This window comes from Protomyctophum bolini (assembly GCF_963924005.1).
Source record: "Protomyctophum bolini genome assembly, chromosome: 10".
Classification (NCBI taxonomy): domain Eukaryota; kingdom Metazoa; phylum Chordata; class Actinopteri; order Myctophiformes; family Myctophidae; genus Protomyctophum; species Protomyctophum bolini.
The window spans coordinates 20,021,927-20,040,229 of record NC_137871.1 but is presented as its reverse complement, the minus strand read 5'-3'; the positions used below and the strand labels follow the sequence as shown (position 1 = coordinate 20,040,229).

Genomic DNA, 18,303 nt, shown 5'->3' with positions numbered 1-18,303 from the left:
GCTAAGAAACACTGAAACGAGTCATTGAGTGCAGTCAAAAGTCCACTTCTGCTTACTCGGCGCTATTCACGTACCACCGACAATCGTAAATTCATTGCCACCACATCAACGTTGCATTCAACATAGTAAAATCCTCTGGTTTGGACAGGCTGTCCGGCCTATAGTTGTTGAGAGTCAGAGCATCCTGATCAGAGACTCGCCAATCCCAATCTGTGGTTATATCACCTCCCTTTTACCTAAGAAAAGTCTGGACATCGGAAAATAAGCACTTCAGTATCCAGCCCTCCTCAGCTCGTCAATCATCTCAAACGTTTTCTTGTTGAGTGACCCGCCGTGGACCCCTTCACCCCCCATGACGACGACCAGCACCTTCTCTGCGCGGCCGATGGAGATGTTGTATGTGGGCTCTCCGTTCTCGTTCTTTGTCCGAATGTCCATGGTCCAGTCGTCGTCCACCTGCAGGCTGTCGCGGATGACAGAGCACTTCCTGTTGCACAGGACCAGCCCGTTGGTGAGGAACACCTCGCGGTCACGCCCCACCAGCACGTCAATCTCCTCGCTCGTCATGTTGGCAAAGGTGCCGCCTGAATGCGACGCCCACACGTACTTGTGCGCAGGCTCACCATAGCCAACAATGGCAGCATCCTGGCAGCTGCCATCCGCCATGAGGCTGTCCACGAAGCTTTGCCAAGTCATGGTTCGTTTTTTGTTGTGGAATTATATTGCAAAAAAGGTTGGGAGGAAAGTACTTTGAAGTCAAACGAAAATGAAGGATGTTCAACAGGCAGTGCTTTAAAGAGCTGTGAGCAAGCTGTTTGTATCGTAGTCAGGTTACAAAAGGTATATGCAGGAGGTCTCCCAGTTCTCTGTCGAGGTCAAAAGTTTATTTATTAAGAAGTGTAGTTTAACACATGTGAATGAAATGCCTTTTAAACGGGAGGGTGTGACATATATGTACAAATGTCGCTGACATATGTGTGACATCATGCCGTGGTTCTCATAGGGTCTGCGTCTGCTAATGATGTACATTGTTTGCCAGCCCAGTCTATGGACATTAACTTTTGTTTAGGGCACTAAGTGACTGCTAGGGCGTCATGTCGGCTGGCCAATATACACCTTGAGTGACTGATCTCGTTTTATTAGGCTACTTGTGCGACCAGACCGTGTAATACTATAATCGGCATGTCGGTAGCGTCGCACGGCCAATGAGGGATTGTGTATTTTGGTGGTGTCGCTCAGCCAATCAGGGATTGGTTGATGACTGGTACGTTTGGTCATTGGCTGAGTGATCGGCTGGGTATGTATGTATGTATGTTGGGGTAAGAACGGTGGTCCCTGACTGGCCGAGGGACAACACCGATATACGTGGCTGATTGAGATTTATATGTATATATGTATGTTGACCGCTAACCGGATAATAAAGTGCCATTATTGTTGGTGACATTTAGAAACCATTCTAGTGGACATCTTGTTTAATATCACTCAACAGATTTAAAGGTTATAAAGGAATCAGACAGAGTTATGTAGAGGTCTGCAGTTGTACCTCGGGAACAGAGACTGAGTCTTAAATCCCACACCCGAGTTTAGTCTAAGGGACCGAGACAGGGAGGGGATGTATGCACAGAGGTCTGTGATTGTGAGCTAACTTCTATATAGACAGTATTATATTGAAGCCTGGTGTACATAGGCCTGCTTGATTTGCCTGACCGACATGCTTGCAATATAGTATATTTTTGTATAGATATTTATATGCAACACATCGCATTTTGTGGAAAGTATATTAAGTGCAAGAACCTATTAATTACCTAAAGTATTTTTTTTAAACAGTTGTAGGAAAATAAATGTGTTTTCTATTTAAAGCAGAAATAGCATTTTAAAATGTAACCCCTTTTGGACGACTGGGTCAAATTTGGCACATACCAGTTAATGGCCAAATATAGGCTGTCAATGCCTAGTGGGTCAGTTTTGGCACATGCCAAGGTCTGGAAGTACTTTGACACCATCAAGTGGTTTGGAGAATAAATTACATTCATTTGAAAAAGCAGTAAGTGGAGATGACAGCACATGGCTCTAGGCTGCCAGTGTAAGACTTACTGACCAAATCTGAGATTAGTTGTCCTAAAATAAAAATACACACCAGCTAACTCAACTATAGAAATATTGAAGTAGATTACATTTGACCTTACTTTTGTCTCAGATTTTTGGCAATGTATGTTTGGGACAAATTTGACCCATCAGGCACTAGGACTACTGTCTGTTTGGGACAAATTCGACCCATCAGGCACTAGGACAAGTAGCCTTGGGAACTGAACCATGAGGTCCAAACTCAGGAGCTTTTCTCCTGTTTCCATAGTGCGAGACAACTTGGTGCACATGCATGGACATGACTTTAGCATGTCACATTTACATATGTACATATTTCCACCACCCAACCCTTGATGTTGCGTGCCAAGCAGTGAGGCATTGAACGCTGCCCTCCCAAGTACCAGGGTATGACAGTGCTACTCATTTTGTCACCAGGTTAATGGAGCACCACAGTCCACTCTGACCCGGCGTTCATGCCGGGCTTGTGAATCGTCAACACTGACATGGAGGGTTCATACTCGACCTCCAGTTGTCTCTCCTCCCGACCATCAGCAGTTATTAGGGTAACATTGCTGGGTTTTCTGGCTCCCAGTATGATGATGCGTTCAATCCAGGACTGTGTAGAATACTGAGCATCTGGAGCGATATTACTGGAAGAGAGGGTATTGTTGGTGAAAGACAAGCTCCTGTGAATAAACTCATGTTTCTTGTCAAAGTTAAATGTGTGGCCATCATCTATATAAAGTTCACCCTGTGCAGTTCCCTGGGCACTGAGGGCTACATGTAAGGTGTAGGGATCGTCTTCCATACAAGAGGATGACCTACGAACCCTATTCTTCCTGGGAATAATAGAACCACCGCGCTGGAATACTGGGATAGAACTCATAGTGACCGGGATATAAAGGTTCTGGGCGCCATTGTGCTTTTGGAAAGTCTGGACATCAAACCAGATCTCCCCTTGACCTGGTAGGTAGACAGAGACGCCCCTTGCCCCCTCTTCAGTCACTGGATGAACCAGCAGGTCTCTCCCAAGCAAGAACTGGTCATCCATAATAAATGTAGCAGTGTCCTGAGGATACTCCACCCACAGTGGTCTCATGACTGGTTGTCCTGTGCGGTGTGCGTGGTAGAACAGCTGATACCAGTGAGGCAGCAAGGCGTATCGCTGTCGAACTGCCTCGCGGATTAGCGCAGTGTTCTCTGGACCAAAGAGCCAGGGCTCACGACGGGGGGTGTCATGGTGGGCATGAGCCCTGAACAACGGTTGGTAAGCACCTGTCTGGTACCAGCGCACCAGAAGCTCACTGCTGGGAGTCTTGGAGAAGCCGCCCACATCAGCACCACAGTGAGAGATTCCCACCAGGTTCAGACTCAGACACATAGGGATAGAGATTTTCAGGTGTTCCCAGTCAGCAGTGTTGTCACCTGTCCAGACAGCACCATAACGCTGTGACCCAGCATAGAAGGCCCGGGTCAATACAAATGGCCGCTCTACTCCCCCTGACCTCTGGATCAGACCCTCTGCTGTGGCCATTTGCACATAAAAACCATAGAGGTTGTGTACGTCCCGGTGCTCCCAGGAGCCATGCATGGCGTCCTTGTGCATGGTGACCTCTGGCCCACTGAAAACTGACGGCTCATTCATGTCATTCCATATATACAAGTTATCCATGGATCCCTTGTATTGATCATAAGCAAACATGCTGGCCCACCATGCCCTCATCTCTGGGTTGGTGAAGTCTGGGTAGCCTGAATTCCCTGGCCAGCAGTGACCTTCATAGTCTTCACCATTTTTATTCTTGATGTAGAAGCCTAGGGAGCGGATCTCATTGTGGATCCTAAAGTTGCTGTCTACTTTGATATGAGGATCAACAATGGTGACCATCTTGCGTCTCTTGTCCATGATGCCCTGCAGCATCTCCCTGGGTGTGGGAAACGTGTTGGGGTCCCAGGTAAAGTAACGCTTCCCGTCCGTGTGCTCGATGTCCAGCCAAATGAAGTCGTAGGGAATGTCATGCTCATCAAAGCCGGCGTCCACCGACCGCACATCTTCCTGATCGTTGTAGTTCCAGCGGCACTGGTGGTAGGCCAGTGCGGCCATGGGAGGGAATGCCTGGGTTCCTGTGAGGGAGGCATACTGGGAAAAGACATCGCGTGGTGCTGGTCCCAGCATGATGAAAACGTCGATGATGCCGCTCTCAGAGATCCATCGCACGTCTGTCTGTGCTGTCTTGCTGGAGCCCTGCAGGTAGTCCAGCATCTTCCCAACAACTGTATTCCCTGCCGTGTTAGAATGGATGTCCACCCATGTCTCTGCAGCGTTGAGCCAGAAGATGCCCATGGTGCGCTGGGCGTTGTGGGACAGCATGACTGGAACCGCACCGTATAGAGCCATGGGGTTGTACAGCTCATACTCGAACACATCTAGGTTATACAGTCTGTATGGGTCTCCGCTGTCTGTGCTTCTGAGTTTGAGATTGTCTGCATGCTCCGGAATGCCGTAGACGTGTTCGACGCCTGGCAAGGAAAAGTCTAAACTGACAGATGATGGTCCATTGGGTTTGCTGTCCGAGTGTGATTGAAATGTTTCCTCCCACTCGCCGGGTTCTGTGCTCCTCACTGCCTCCTCGTCTCGGCTCGCTGAAACGGCCCGGTCCTCTTCCTTTGCCCGCGCCCTCAAGTGCTCGAATGACAGCAGGCCACGGGAGTTTAGCGACATTAGCACCTCGCTGCCCTCCATTATGTCCAATCGGAAGGGCCGAACACTGACAAGGACCCTCTGCGAGTCCCCGAGGGATAGAAGCACTTCATTGTCATCCTTAGATATGAGAGACATGGGATGCGTTGGCGGCTCACGGACAAGAACATCCGGGACCTCATAGCGAGGCTTCAGTGGCTTCAGCTCATTGATCTTCACCCTCGTCATGTTGCCATGGAGGCAGAAGACCTCCAGCAACAGTCGGTGAGACTGTTGCTGAAGCTGACTAGCACTGGCCATGCCATGGAGCTCATCGTCGATGAGCTCCATGCGAAGTCCAGCACTGGTCAGTTCCATGGTGTCTAGCAGGGCTCGGTATGGAGACTGGCCGGGCGTCAAGGATCGCTGGCGCCGGCAAAAAGCACTCTGGTCACAGGTCTTGAAATTCCCCCTGTCCACGGCCCACACCCCGTTTAGGCACGCAGCTAGTAGGAGAACCAGGACAAGTGACATCCTCAATGGGGACGTTGGTGTGCTAACTGTGATGGATGTAGCAGGCTTATAACATGCTAGTTCAACTAGGGGAGATTGGATGTATTCCAGCAGCAGCTAATTGTGCCTCAACTTTACTGTACGTAGCCGACAGCACTGTTTTATCTGAATACTTGAAGGCCAGTTTATGATGTCATCATCTATGACATCAGACATGTCCATATTTGGACTAGGGATGAAAAGTATCAATGAAATTCTCCAAATCCTCCTCATTTGATAATTGATAACCTTACTGATCAATAAGCCGGTTAGTTGATAAGCAGTGTATATTTGTTGGGGCGCTAGCCCCTCCTATGTACATCTTTGTGTATGTCCGTTTGAGGACGGAATAGGTTTGTAGCACGGAATGTGATGCTTTGATTGTCTGTTTGAGGGGCCCCTACTATGTCAAGCTTTTGGTGTAGGTCCACAAACTCTGTCCTACACAAACATTAAATTCCCATTGACAATGAATGGAGAATGTTACGTCATAGTGTCTGAGCAAATAGACTATTTTACGTCATGATGATGTATGATGATAAGAGCGCCCCTCACTTCACACGGGTGTGATTTTGATCAGATAATCTTAATTTCCCTCAACAGTTGTCTATTCCTACAAGGGAAAGTGGAAAGCGCCAAAGATTGACAACCCCGCCTACCGGGGCGAGTGGAAGCCGCGGATGGACATGCAAAAGCAATGTTGCAATATGGGGGAATTTTATTAACCAGCCAAAATGTGTGTTCCTCGGCCACACGAGCAGACAACATTACATTTACAGGCAACTGCCCAATGAACCGCAGAATGTTTAATTGTTAACTGTTAAAGGACCACTTCACCACTTTTCAATTTATCTTCATATAATTGGATGGGTTTCTGAACTGCCCACAGTCCTCCTATGAGACACAGACTGAGTAGGGAAAAATGGTGGCATTTCGTCATGAACATTAGTGAGGACCAATTCTATGAAGGTAGGTTGAAAAGTAGTGAAGTGGTCCTTTAGGTTGAATTGAATAATTTCTTAACAGGGATTAATCGATTATCAATTAATTGTTAACATCCCTAATTTGGACCCCTTTGTTGAGAACCATTTTCTGAAATGTCATATTTCTGACTGTTATAGTCTAGTACTCCTTGTATTCTGGGCTGCTAGATTATTCAACTCCAGGGAACACAATTACATTATGCCCATTCTGGCCTCTATCCAGTGTGTGCATGCGTGCGTGCGTGCATTTACATTAATTACATTACATTGCATTACATTCACCCATTGATACACCGATGACATAGGAAACCATGCAAGGCACCAACGTGCACATCAGGAGCAATTAGGGGTTCAGTGTCTTGCTCAAGGACACTTCGACACTAACTCTGGGGGAGCCCAGGTTTGAACAGGCAACCTTGCAGTTACCAACCGGCCACTCTACCCCTGAGCCACCGCCGCTCCTACAGTACACAGGAGCGGCAACAACGGTCTGGTAACACCCACCTATCAGTACCTGGAGTGTGAAATGCCCTGAACCTGTCCCTTACATTTTGGGGGTGTCACATCACAGAGGGCACCGAGTGTGGCTTATTTACGAATAAACGAACTGGTCGTTTTAACTAGTTAAAACGTGAGCAAATGCAAATGATGAACACTTGTATGGTGATGTATGTACTAATGCTTGCCTTAGCTAGCTTAGCTTTCCCCCCGGGGAGCGCTCGGACATTTGCTCGGTGCAAAACTCAGTAGCTGTTGTACCCACTCTCAGAATACCCAGCCCAGACACATGCTCCGATTGACTATATATGGAGATCCAAGGATCACTAGTGAGAAACAGCTGATGTCATATCATTTAGGTAAACTGGAGTTCTACTGTATACGCTGCCATATATTGGGCCGACAGAAAAAAGGGCTACAAAATAGAACTGGAAAGAGAGCACGAAAGAGACACAGAGAGAGAGAGAGAGAGAGAGAGAGAGAGCTCCCTTTAGCCCTGTGGGCTTATAGTGTGTATGGACAAATGCTAGCTGGCTTCTGCGCATTACAGGTTGGTTTTCTGTCAAGGTTAAACAAAATGAAGGCGTTCCTTGACAACATTAAGAAAGACATCAAATTCAAATTTGCCGGATCCGGGAAGAAACTCACCAATGCGGCCACTGGCAGAGCACAGCGGGTAGGAGGCACAGCAGCGGGAACGGCAGCAGGAGCGGCAGCTCTCTCCAGGATCAAACATCAGCAATGTCCAAAGGTCCACACCTCACAGAACACCCCCAGGAACCAGTTGAAAGTGGAACTGGGGGCAGAAACTTCTGCAGGGGATAAAAAGGACAAGGCAGCAGCACCAGAGCTGGAATGTCCCTCAGTGTCAGGAGTATATTTTACCTGTCCTCTAACTGGAGCTACTTTAACCGGACGTGACAGAGAAGTACGACTAAAAGAGGCCATTCTCATGAAGTTTGAGAAGGATGCAGTGGAGGCTTCCATCATGATGATACACACCCTCAACAAGGTCAGAGAAGCGAGGGCCGCCGTGGACGTCATTAGCAAGTATGTAAACAACGTGTGCAAGAACCCTGCGGAGGAGAAGTACAGGAAAATTAAAGTCAGCAACAAGGTGTTCCAGGAGAAGGTGCTCTGCGTTGAGGGGAGTAGAAAGTTTCTGCAGGCCTTGGGCTTTCAGAGCAATAGGATCCCTGTAGAGGGACAAGAGGAGGACGAGGAGTTCCTGGTCTTACCTGAGCAGGGCACAGCTGCCCTGCAGCTGATGGCGGAGAGGAGGGATCGCCTCCAGAGAGGGGAGCCTCTCAGAGCTCAGCTGGATAGACGGCCTCAGGCTTTCAGACCCTCCCCCAACGCCACCCACTTCGAGCTGCCTCCGGAGTTCTATGACCTGACAACGAAGGAGTTCAAGAGAGAGCAGCAGATGAGGAGCGAGCAGGTGGAGAGGAATGCCTTGCTGTGCACCAAGGCTATGAGAGAGAAGCAGGAGCAGAAGGACAGAAGAAAATACCCTTACACTCTCCTGCGGATCAGACTGCCTGATGGAAATCTGCTACAAGGGACCTTTTATGCCTGGGACCGGATGCCGGTGCTGTTCAACTTTGTGCGCGACTCCCTGGTGGATGGCCAGCGACCCTTCAAGCTGGTTGCTCCTGGATCTCACCAGAGCTTACAAGAGTCTGAAGACATGGCCCTCTTTGAATGCAACTTGGTCCCTTCAGCTCTGCTGATGTTTTCCTGGGATACAGACACGCAGTCAGACGTCACAGCTACCGGCAGCGAGAGGAAGAGCCCAGCTCTTCTCAAACCCGAGCTGCTGGAAAGCATGCAGACCCTTAACTGAACAGAAGTTTTCTGGATGTGTTTCCATACACTATGAATGAGTCTCAGATACGGTTCTCAGAACCTAATTTGGGATCTGCTCAGGAAGTGGTACTGTCCTGGGAACTCAGGACTGTTACTTTCAAAATGTTTCTAATAGGGTGGAAAAACGTGTATATGTCACCAAGAGGGGGACGGCGTCTGAAAAGCTAGCGGCACCATTCTTGTGGGCTTTAAACTCTAGACCACATCACTCAGAATAGAGTGATGGTGGTATGTTTTTGTACATATTGAGCTCGTTCTTGGCGACAACATAGTGAACCAACACCAGGATGGATAGAAAGAACGTCGGGCCCAAATACATTACAAGGACATGGAAAATGTCGTGAACAAACACGGCTGTGCTTAGATACTTTGTTGAACGTTATGTCTCTGCGCCCATGCGCCGTACAGCCGAGATCCAAGCAATTCTACGTCTTTTTGTAAACTTGTCAACCTGGGTTCCTTTTTTCCATTTTCTGGCTCATTCCCTCGACGTGACCTGCTGTGGCACTTATTTACTGAGCAAGTCTGCACCATTGTGAGGTCAGTTTAAAAAAAGAATGCATACAAGCACACCGGATAGTCGCTCAATGTAAACAAAACAGACAAGCCAACAAGTATGGCGGCCGCTACCATGTGACACATATGTTGACACCCCCTCAAGGACATTTTGGTACGCTCTATAAAGTGAGAATACCAAGATACTGAGCTTGCATATTGCCCATGTTCACCTTTTGTACAAGTTTCTGTATGTACCTCCCCTTACAGGGCTGGTTCTGGTTATTATGGAAACGAAACAAAACAAAAATCGATCACAGAGCTTCACATGTTGTGGAAGGTTCTGGGTTAACCCTTTCAGGCGATGGGACAGCATCCCGGGTGCCGTCTCTATTAATATATATACTCTTAAGATCAAGGGTGCAGTTGTCCCTCATCAGTGATTCTGAAGTGAAAAGTGAGGATGCCAATTTTGTTTGGCTGGAATGACCAAAAAGTGAGCCTATGGTGATTGTCCGGAATGTGATGTTGTATGATGATAAGAGTGCTCCTCACTTCACACGAGTGGTTTTTAAGGGGCGCTAGCCCCTTCTATAAACAACTTTTGCCCCCACACGTCTCCATATTTGCCATTGACAATGAACGGAGACGTGACGTCAGAATTCCACTAAATATGACGTAAATTAAAAGTCCGATAGTCTTTGTATACAATTATTTTGGCAAGGAATTTGCTGGGGATAGACAAAAGGGTGATGCCACGCCAGTTGTTGCAGTTGCTGAGGGCACCTTGAGGACATCACAAGCAGGATCAGCAAGGCCAGAAACACCTTACAGAGGCTTAACAACGTCTGGAAGTCGGCCCAGTACAGCACCAACACCAAACTTAGACTGTACCAGAGCTGTGTCCTGTCTACCCTGCTATACGGTTCTGAATGTTGGAGAACGACAGAAAATGATCTACACAAACTGTCAATCTTCCACACCAAAAGCTTAAGGAAAATCCAGCGAATATTCTGGCCCAAAACCATCTCCAACCAACACCTTCTTGATCTGTGTAAACAAGACATGGATCCTTATGAGAAGGCAGTGGAAATGGATTGGGCATGTAATACGCGTAGAGAACATCACCAAAACTGCACTGGTATCAGAGGGCAAACGCAAAAGAGGCCGACCCAAGAACACATGGCGTAGGACAGTGGAGGGAGAGTTGAAGACCCTGCATCACACCTGGGGATCTATAAAGACGCTGGCCCAGGACAGACTGAAGTGGAGATCCTTTGTTGCTGCCCTACATAAAGGGCAGTAAGTAAGTAAGTAAGTAATGACGATATGTTTTAGTGTCGGGAGGATTAAAGGTAATGCCCCTATGTATACGTAATCTGACACCACTGCCGTATCAGGCACAAGTAGTCATTACGTCATACGCTGGGACGACGCATACGCATCAAACTGTTACGGTTCGCTCTCCATCACCTCTACATCCATGTGCTGTGGGTGTTCTGGGCACTTCAGCGCCTCCAGAGCACTCCAGAGCACTCCACAGCACCTCTCTCCTCGTTACTATCTCCCCACCTGGATGTCCTCTGCAATCACCTGATGAGCCTACAAGAACCAGTAAGACACGCAAACGCGGGAAGCGAACACAGCTGAGACCCTGCAGATCATGTCTGTCTGTCTGTGTGTCTGTCCCGCTGTTACTGTATATGTGGACCTGGCCCTTTTTGTGCCCATATATGGAGCTGAGTGGACCTGGCCCCTTTTGTGCCCATATATGGAGCTGATTGATTGCTGATGCAACACACTCCATATTTGGATAGCGGGACAGACACACGGACACACGGACACACAGACAGACAGACAGACATGATCTGCTAGGTCTCATAGTAAGTGCTCACTGCATTCGCAACCAGGCCTGTCTGCAGCTCGGCGCCAGTTCTTCCCCAGTCTACGGTTGGTAAAGTTAGACAGCCATTGACTCGACCTTCTCTTCTCCCCTCCAGTGTTTCCGGGACCCGAGCTCTGTGGAGCAGCCTACGGACCCCTGCACTCCTTTCACCCCCCCGTGTTTGTGAATAAAAACCCGCCCGGGTGGGCTTTACTCTGCTTTTGCCTCTCCTTGCTGTGCTTTTGGGTCACACCACACTCGAGTCATAACACAAACATCGCCCTGGACGAAAACTATTACTTGCTCGCTCTGCTTGCTCAAGTAATAAACAGCTCGTCGTTACAGCAGGTTGTCACCAAAAATCCCTCAATATGGGGTTGTGGTATAAAAAATCACACCCATGTGAAGTGAGGGGCGCTCTTATCATCTTACAACATCGAGGAGGGAATTCGGTAACGAGTCAAACTTAATACATACAGGTATGTTTTACGTGTAACCTCAGCAGGGCTTGACATTAAAGGAGAATTCCATGCTATAAGGCTTTCTTACCTTTATTTGTAGTAGTTACGTCCCCACCAAAGAGGTCCAGGTTTTATTTTGTGCAAAAGTGCATTATTGGCTACCGTATTACCCCATATATAAGCCCTTAATGGGGGTTGGGTTTTTGTGTTAATTTGCTTATTTCCATCGGAATAAGTAGTAAAGTGTGCCGCTTGGGATACTATTGATTTTTGAGCGATGGAAATAAGCGAATTAGCACAACACCCCAATGCCCCATTCAATTCAATGCAATTCAATGCGCTTTTGCACAAAATAACACCTGGACCTCTTTGGTGGGAACGTAACAACTACAAAAAAAGGTAAGAAAGCCTTCTAGCATGGAATTCTCCTTTAAGGCTTGTCCGCGAAGTACGGGACAAGTATTACATCTTCCTGGACAAGTGCATTAAAATTGTAATGTCTGTTGGACAAGTGACTCTTGGTTTAACTTTTTCTGTGACTCTCATACCAGCCAACAATATTGTATGGAATAGGATGTCTGTAATCTTACATACATTTCATGTATTCCAAATACCAAATACACAGCCATATATCAGTTATATCAGAGCAGTTAGCAGACTGACCACGTCAGCATATAAACTTGTAGCACTGTGTGTATACTCACCCAGTAATTCATTCCTAAGACTTTGAGTCAGATATTGTTATGTAAAATATCGCCACTTTTACATGAGGAAAAGCTATAGACTGAAAATATAAAAACTTCCTTTGGGAACAGCCGATGTTTGGGAAGCACACACACTATGGTGCACACAATTGACAGGTGTGTTGTGATGGGTGTTGGGTAATTGATCACATAACTTTTAACTTTTGTGTGCAGGGGCGCAACTGGGTAGGGGGTGGGGGGGACAGGTCCCCTGCCAACATCACATTTGTCCCCTCCAGATGAGTAGGGGGTCCCCTGCAAAGTCACATGTCCGTAGGGGGGGTCCCCTGCAAAGGCACATGTCCCCCGCCCTGCTCCAAAGTGATCTTATAGGAGTAATACTTTTGAAATCCTGCGTTCATAAACACGATGTATTTTGAAGGATGTATTTGGTCCACCCCTGTGTAAATCCCAAAAAGGTTTGGCCCGTTCTGCCGTTCCCTCGCTCTTGTCCCGGCTCAGCTTGGTACAGCGCCATCAGTGACCCATTGTGCTTTGCACTCTGTGTGATGTAAAACAAAAAACTTACATTATCTTTATTGTTAATGGCATTTAATGGTTGTGTTATAGGGACAAGAGGACGTACATTTTCAATGGCGTTTTTAAAACAAACATTGAACTAAAAACAAACATTAAACCTGTATAGGAGGGACTGGCGCCCCTCAAAAAAGTGTTTTGAACCCATAGCTTAAACACTGCTACAGAAAGAAGAAATGTTCCTATGACACAATTGGCCTGTTGAAGACAGCCAGGACTAGATGGTAAAAGCCAACAATGTGTGCAAGTGTGCGTTGTTATAGGCGTGCAATGGCAACGGTTTGTGGTGAGTGTGACGTCAGAGTTAAACACTCGACATCTTATTTAAGGTGTCGCAGCTTAATAGAGCTCACCATAAGCAGTGTGTTTGTTTTATTACAAGAGATTTAGTTAATTTGTTTCTTACTCTCTTTTAGCTTTAATCAATACTTCTTTTGATATTAATTTAGCATCTTGTGTCAAACGGCATATTACTGTTATTGCGAGTAGGGGCAAGAGTAAGAAAGAGGGGGAGGGAGAGAGGGAGGAAGAGGGAGGAAGGGAGGGATAACCTTATTGCTACACCTTGAGAATGAGTTTCACAATGATTGCGGGCAGACTGCCCCACTATGTCAGGCTCTGCTTCATTCATCTCTTCATCTCACTGGTTGTACTTTCCACCAGCTGGGGGGCGACACCAGATCTCCCAGATTGGCCTGAGCCACCGGCTCATGTAACCTACACAAAACCACCATTGGTGAAAGGGGAGCCCTTCATCGGAATTTGGAATGTTCCCGATGCATGTTACAAAACAACCGCTTTAGGCAATAACCTCCTCCACAATCGGGAGCACTACTTTGGATTCATCAGCAAATATGGTAATGTCAACGACCAGGAAGTCAAACTATTCTACAAGGAGCACTTTGGCAAGTTCCCTTACTTTGCCCATCATAAAGAAGAGCAGCCGAAAAATGGAGGTATTCCTCATAAGGGTGACTATGGGGCTCACATCAATCAGTCTATAAAAGGCTATAAAGAATTTATCCCCACGGACAAACCAGGCCTTGCCATCCTCGACTTTGAACAATGGAGGCCACTGTGGGTCCGAAACTGGGGCGGGAAAAAACTATACCGGAGATTAACAGAAGATTATTGTAACAACGAGGGTTCAAATAAGGACAGATGCACAGAGAAGTCCCAAAGTTTGGAAGAGTATTATGAAGAGGAAGCCTGGAAATATTTACTCGACCCCCTTTTAAAAGGTCTAGAGCACAGCAAGAAGAAGCTCTGGGGTTATTACCTCTTCCCTGATTGTTACAACACCCATTACAGTAACGACCGCATGGAGACGTGGTTAAAAAGACCTGGGTGTCCTAATACGGAGTTTAAGCGTAATTTCGGTCTGGCTAGACTTTGGAACCATTCTACTGGTCTTTTCCCTTCCGTCTACCTGGATTATGTGCTCGCAGATGACATCTCGGGTCGCTATTATACGAGACATCGCATAAGAGAATCCGTGAAAATGTCCTTTGCTCCCAAAGGACCAGGAGAGGATGGATTGGGCCATCTGAAAAAAGCTATATGGCCAGAAAAGAATGATGGAAAGTGGGACACAGGAGCACCAACACGGGACTTATCGATCCCCATCTACGTCTATGTCCGCAATGCCTTCAAAGACAAAGAAGATATACACTTGTCAGAGTTGGACCTGGTGAACACCATTGGAGAGTCGGCGGCACAAGGTGTCTCCGGTTTCATCGCCTGGGGCAAGATGCGTTTTGCCATGAACAAGGAGACCTGCACGAACGCTCGGAAGTTCTTGGACGACGTCATGCTCCCGTACATGCTGAATGTCTCCACAGCGGCAAAGTTGTGCAGCAAGGCACTGTGTCACGCGAGGGGGCGCTGTTCGAGGATACACTGGCAGAGTGAGACCTTCCTCCACCTGGATGCAAGGCGCTACCAAATCAAGAAAGGCAACGACGGGGAGCTGGATGTGGAAGGCGAACTATCTAAGGAAGACTTAACTTATTTCAAGGATCACTTTAAATGTGTGTGCTATAGCCAACCCAAGGCTGATTTACCCAACTGTAGCCTTCCAAGTCCTGTGCAAAAACCTCCTATTGGAGACAAAAACTCTACGGCTAAGCGAAATAAGTTAGTGGTAGGGTTAGCGGCGGGGGTAGGGGTAGGGTTAGGGGTACTGGCAGGGTCGGCGTTAGTCTATAAGTTTATCATCAGATAATTGTCAAGGTTAAGATAAGGGCCTCCTGACGCAGAGCCTCCTGCACCTCCCCCAACACTGACTCTATTTAGAGTTAGAGTTGATTTTTTTCTTGATTTTTTTAGTGTTGCAACCACTCCTATAGTCAGCTATGTGTGTCCCTTGCTGTGTCCCTGGCTAGCTGTGTCTGAGCACGAAAATAGCGGTCGGTTTTCACCACCAAGTGTCACTTTTGCTCAGCCTAACACACATACACATATTAACTGTATATATGATTCCGGGTGTGACTGTACAGTACAGTAGGCTACAGTACAGTAGAGGGACCCACACATGGTAACTGTCATTTCTCAACCATTTCGGCCGCGGGACGTTCGCCGGAACCAGGCCGGGCACGTTCCTGGGGGTCTGGATGTTTCGGGGACACCCACATGGTAACTCTGTCACTTCTCGACCGTTTCTGACGTGGGGCTGCTTGCCGGAACCTGGCTGCATTCCTGTGAGTCTGGAACTTCCGGGGACCCCCACTGCACCACTCACTTCACACGGGTGTGATTTTTATTTTATTTTATTTTAGTAATTTTAGTAATTTGAAAGGTTTTAGTGTTAGTCTTGTTTTAGTCGACTAAATATCATGAGACTAAATATAGTCGACTACATATCATGAGATTTTATTTGACTACATCTACAATTGATTTAGTCGACTAAAATGTATTTTGGAAGGTCATGATAGCGTCGTAACGTGCGTTGTGACCTTGTAGATCTGCTATTTGCAGCATGCAACCAAGCGTTCCTTCTGGATCTAGGTTTTATTTGTTGACGAAATTGTCAGTACATTTAGTCTAGGCTTTAATCATCATAGCGTAGTTTATTTATTTTTTATTTATTTGTTTTTTGGCAGTGACAAACAATCTTCATCTGTGTCTGTGTGTGTGTGTGTGTCTGTGTGTGTGTGTGTGTGCATGTGTGTTATTTAAATGATGAATTTGTTTGTTTTGTTAATTGTGCACACTGCCAGTATGCCAAATAAGCCTATCCACTATTATGTTTTAAATATTTAACATTACATTTTATGATGGAATGCGCTGAAACCTTCCCATATTCCAGGCGATATTACAACCTGTGATGACGGGCTGAGCCACGTCATTCCCATGTGGATCCCAAGATCCACTTACCGTAATCACTTATTTTCAGGGATTCACACAGGCATCAAAGGGGGCTTCAGCCCCTGCCCTTTTACCCGTGGTTTTTCAGGACCATGAATTTACTATGGTGAAAGAGATGCAAATGCCACACTCCTTTCCATGCCATGCCGGAAGGCAGCATTCAGAAATTGTTTAGAAATACTTACACCGCATCTCCACTAGCTAAAGAGTGCTGGGTTGCGCCCCGAAAATGACTGATCTACAAGCTCTCAACGTGTCGCAGCGCAGCGCGTTGTGAGCTGTGTGATTATGATTGTGATTTTTTTTGCGATTGTGATTTTTATTTTATATACACAAAATAGTTTGAGAACTATTGATTCATAAGGCATTTATAGGTCTAAACATTCTGGCGTCTCACATTTTGTTTTAAATGCTAATTTTGGTCGTGGGTGGTATGGCCGACATTATGGGTTAAACCTCCTTCCTGTTTTCCTTTTCCCCTTTTTCCCCTCCATATTTAGCAGTTCCCATGCAGTGTATTCCCACACACATATCCCTGTTTGCTTGTAACAGGGTTTTTTTTTTTTTAATCTTAATCTGTTTTAATATATATTGTATAATTTTGTTTAGCTACTATTACTTAACCACTGAAACCCTGCAGCATCCATATTGTGGGGAAAGCCTTCACAGAACATAGAAGATCAACAAGCTCACAATGTGATGGGCACAGTCTGTGCCCATCACATTGTGAGCTTGTGAGGAACAGGGCACCACATAGGGCACCCCTCTGTGGATTAGTCTATAGGAACTTTACTCCTGTGTCAACCGCTTTGTGGACGCTTTTTGGCTCTTTCCAAGCAAATACAATGCTCTTGCACTGACGGTTTTCAGCGTGGCTGAGTACATGGCTGGTATATTTAAGATGACAACCGTTTGAAATAAATAATTAAAAACTAATCTTTAGACACTTATAGAATAGATCTTCAGGAAAACAAGGGTGCAATGACAAGAACTGGAAGTCCATTGAGGATAGGCCATTGCAAAGGTGGAGAACCAACCACTTGTTTAAGTCCAAGCAAATGCAATTCACCAGCTCTCAGCGTGTGCACTAACTGGCCAATCACAATGCTCCTGTCTAGGGCTGGGACTGTCATTACCACACATATCATGGTCCTGTGTCCTGCTATCCCCTCTTATTCCAAGCTTTGTGTGTTTGTGTGTACCCATAGCGATGATTTGATTGGCTGAGCCCCCCATAGCGATGATTTGATTGGCTGAGCACCCCATAGTGATTTGATTGGCTGAGCCCCTCAAAAAGTGAGGACAGAAAAGTGACTGAGAAGTGAGGACAGCAATTGTGATTGGCCAGAATGTGATGATGTAAGATAAGAGCGCCCCTCACTTCACACCGGTGTGATTCTTTTTATTTTTTATTGTAGGCTATTTAGTTACCGGTATGTCTATTTATTTGATTGTAAAATCATTTATTTATTTATTGATGTGTTTTGTTATTAGTTTGTCAAATCACTTCATTAATTCGTTCGTTCATTCATTCATTATCAATAATTCATTCATTCAGTCATTTATTTTATTGTTTTCGGATGAAAGTTCCAGCAGTGCATTAATATGACATGATACGGGACAGGGAATGTTTTCCTTGTTTATAGTAGGCTAGTAGTGAGTCGTGACACTGCACACAACTGCGCACAACTTACTGCTTCCATTTGATGATCATGCCGGCCGGCTGTTTGGTGTAGCTGTTTACAATATTATTTTAAAGGGTGTTTTGTATATTATTGTGTTTGTAAATCAGTGGACCATGAGTGACACAGCTTAACACAACTCTTCTTTACTTTCAAACTCAGAGTAAATATAATAACAACGGCAGAAGCAGCAGCATCACATCATCTTGTTGTATACCAGTAAGACACGCAAACGCGGGAAGCGAACGCAGCTCGTACATATTTGGGTTTTTTTAAGATTTATTTTTAAGTTATTATTTTTTTAAGTTAAGTTATTTTTAAGTTAAGTTTTTAACTTAGCCATAACCATATAAGGAGTCCCCAAAGCAGCTATACGTCCAAATATGGAGTGTGTTGCATCAATCACAAACAAATCACTCAGCTCCATATATGGGCACAAACGTGGGACACACACAGACACACACACACAC

At 46.2% G+C, this 18,303-nt stretch overlaps 4 protein-coding genes across 4 annotated transcripts; 2 read left to right on the top strand and 2 right to left on the bottom strand.

Annotated features, from left to right (window-relative positions):
• Positions 1 to 270: 270 nt before the first annotated feature.
• LOC308322084 (profilin-2-like) lies at positions 271 to 696 on the bottom strand (the record flags this gene model as incomplete). Its single annotated transcript, XM_080773279.1, has 1 exon — positions 271 to 696. The coding sequence occupies one exon, from the start codon at positions 694 to 696 to the stop codon at positions 271 to 273; it is 426 nt and encodes a 141-aa protein (XP_080629405.1).
• A 1,825-nt stretch (positions 697 to 2,521) lies between these two features.
• On the bottom strand, positions 2,522 to 5,296 carry LOC308322215 (neutral alpha-glucosidase AB-like; the record flags this gene model as incomplete). The annotated part of the gene is made up of 1 exon (XM_080773409.1): positions 2,522 to 5,296. One exon carries the CDS (start codon positions 5,294 to 5,296, stop codon positions 2,522 to 2,524), a length of 2,775 nt encoding a protein of 924 aa, XP_080629535.1.
• Positions 5,297 to 7,372: 2,076 nt separating this feature from the next.
• On the top strand, positions 7,373 to 8,641 carry LOC308322214 (UBX domain-containing protein 6-like; the record flags this gene model as incomplete). Its single annotated transcript, XM_080773408.1, has 1 exon — positions 7,373 to 8,641. One exon carries the CDS (start codon positions 7,373 to 7,375, stop codon positions 8,639 to 8,641), a length of 1,269 nt encoding a protein of 422 aa, XP_080629534.1.
• Positions 8,642 to 13,368: 4,727 nt separating this feature from the next.
• LOC308322213 (hyaluronidase PH-20-like) lies at positions 13,369 to 16,247 on the top strand (the record flags this gene model as incomplete). The annotated part of the gene is made up of 2 exons (XM_080773407.1): positions 13,369 to 14,767; positions 16,240 to 16,247. The coding sequence occupies 2 exons, from the start codon at positions 13,369 to 13,371 to the stop codon at positions 16,245 to 16,247; spliced, it is 1,407 nt and encodes a 468-aa protein (XP_080629533.1).
• Positions 16,248 to 18,303: the final 2,056 nt, after the last annotated feature.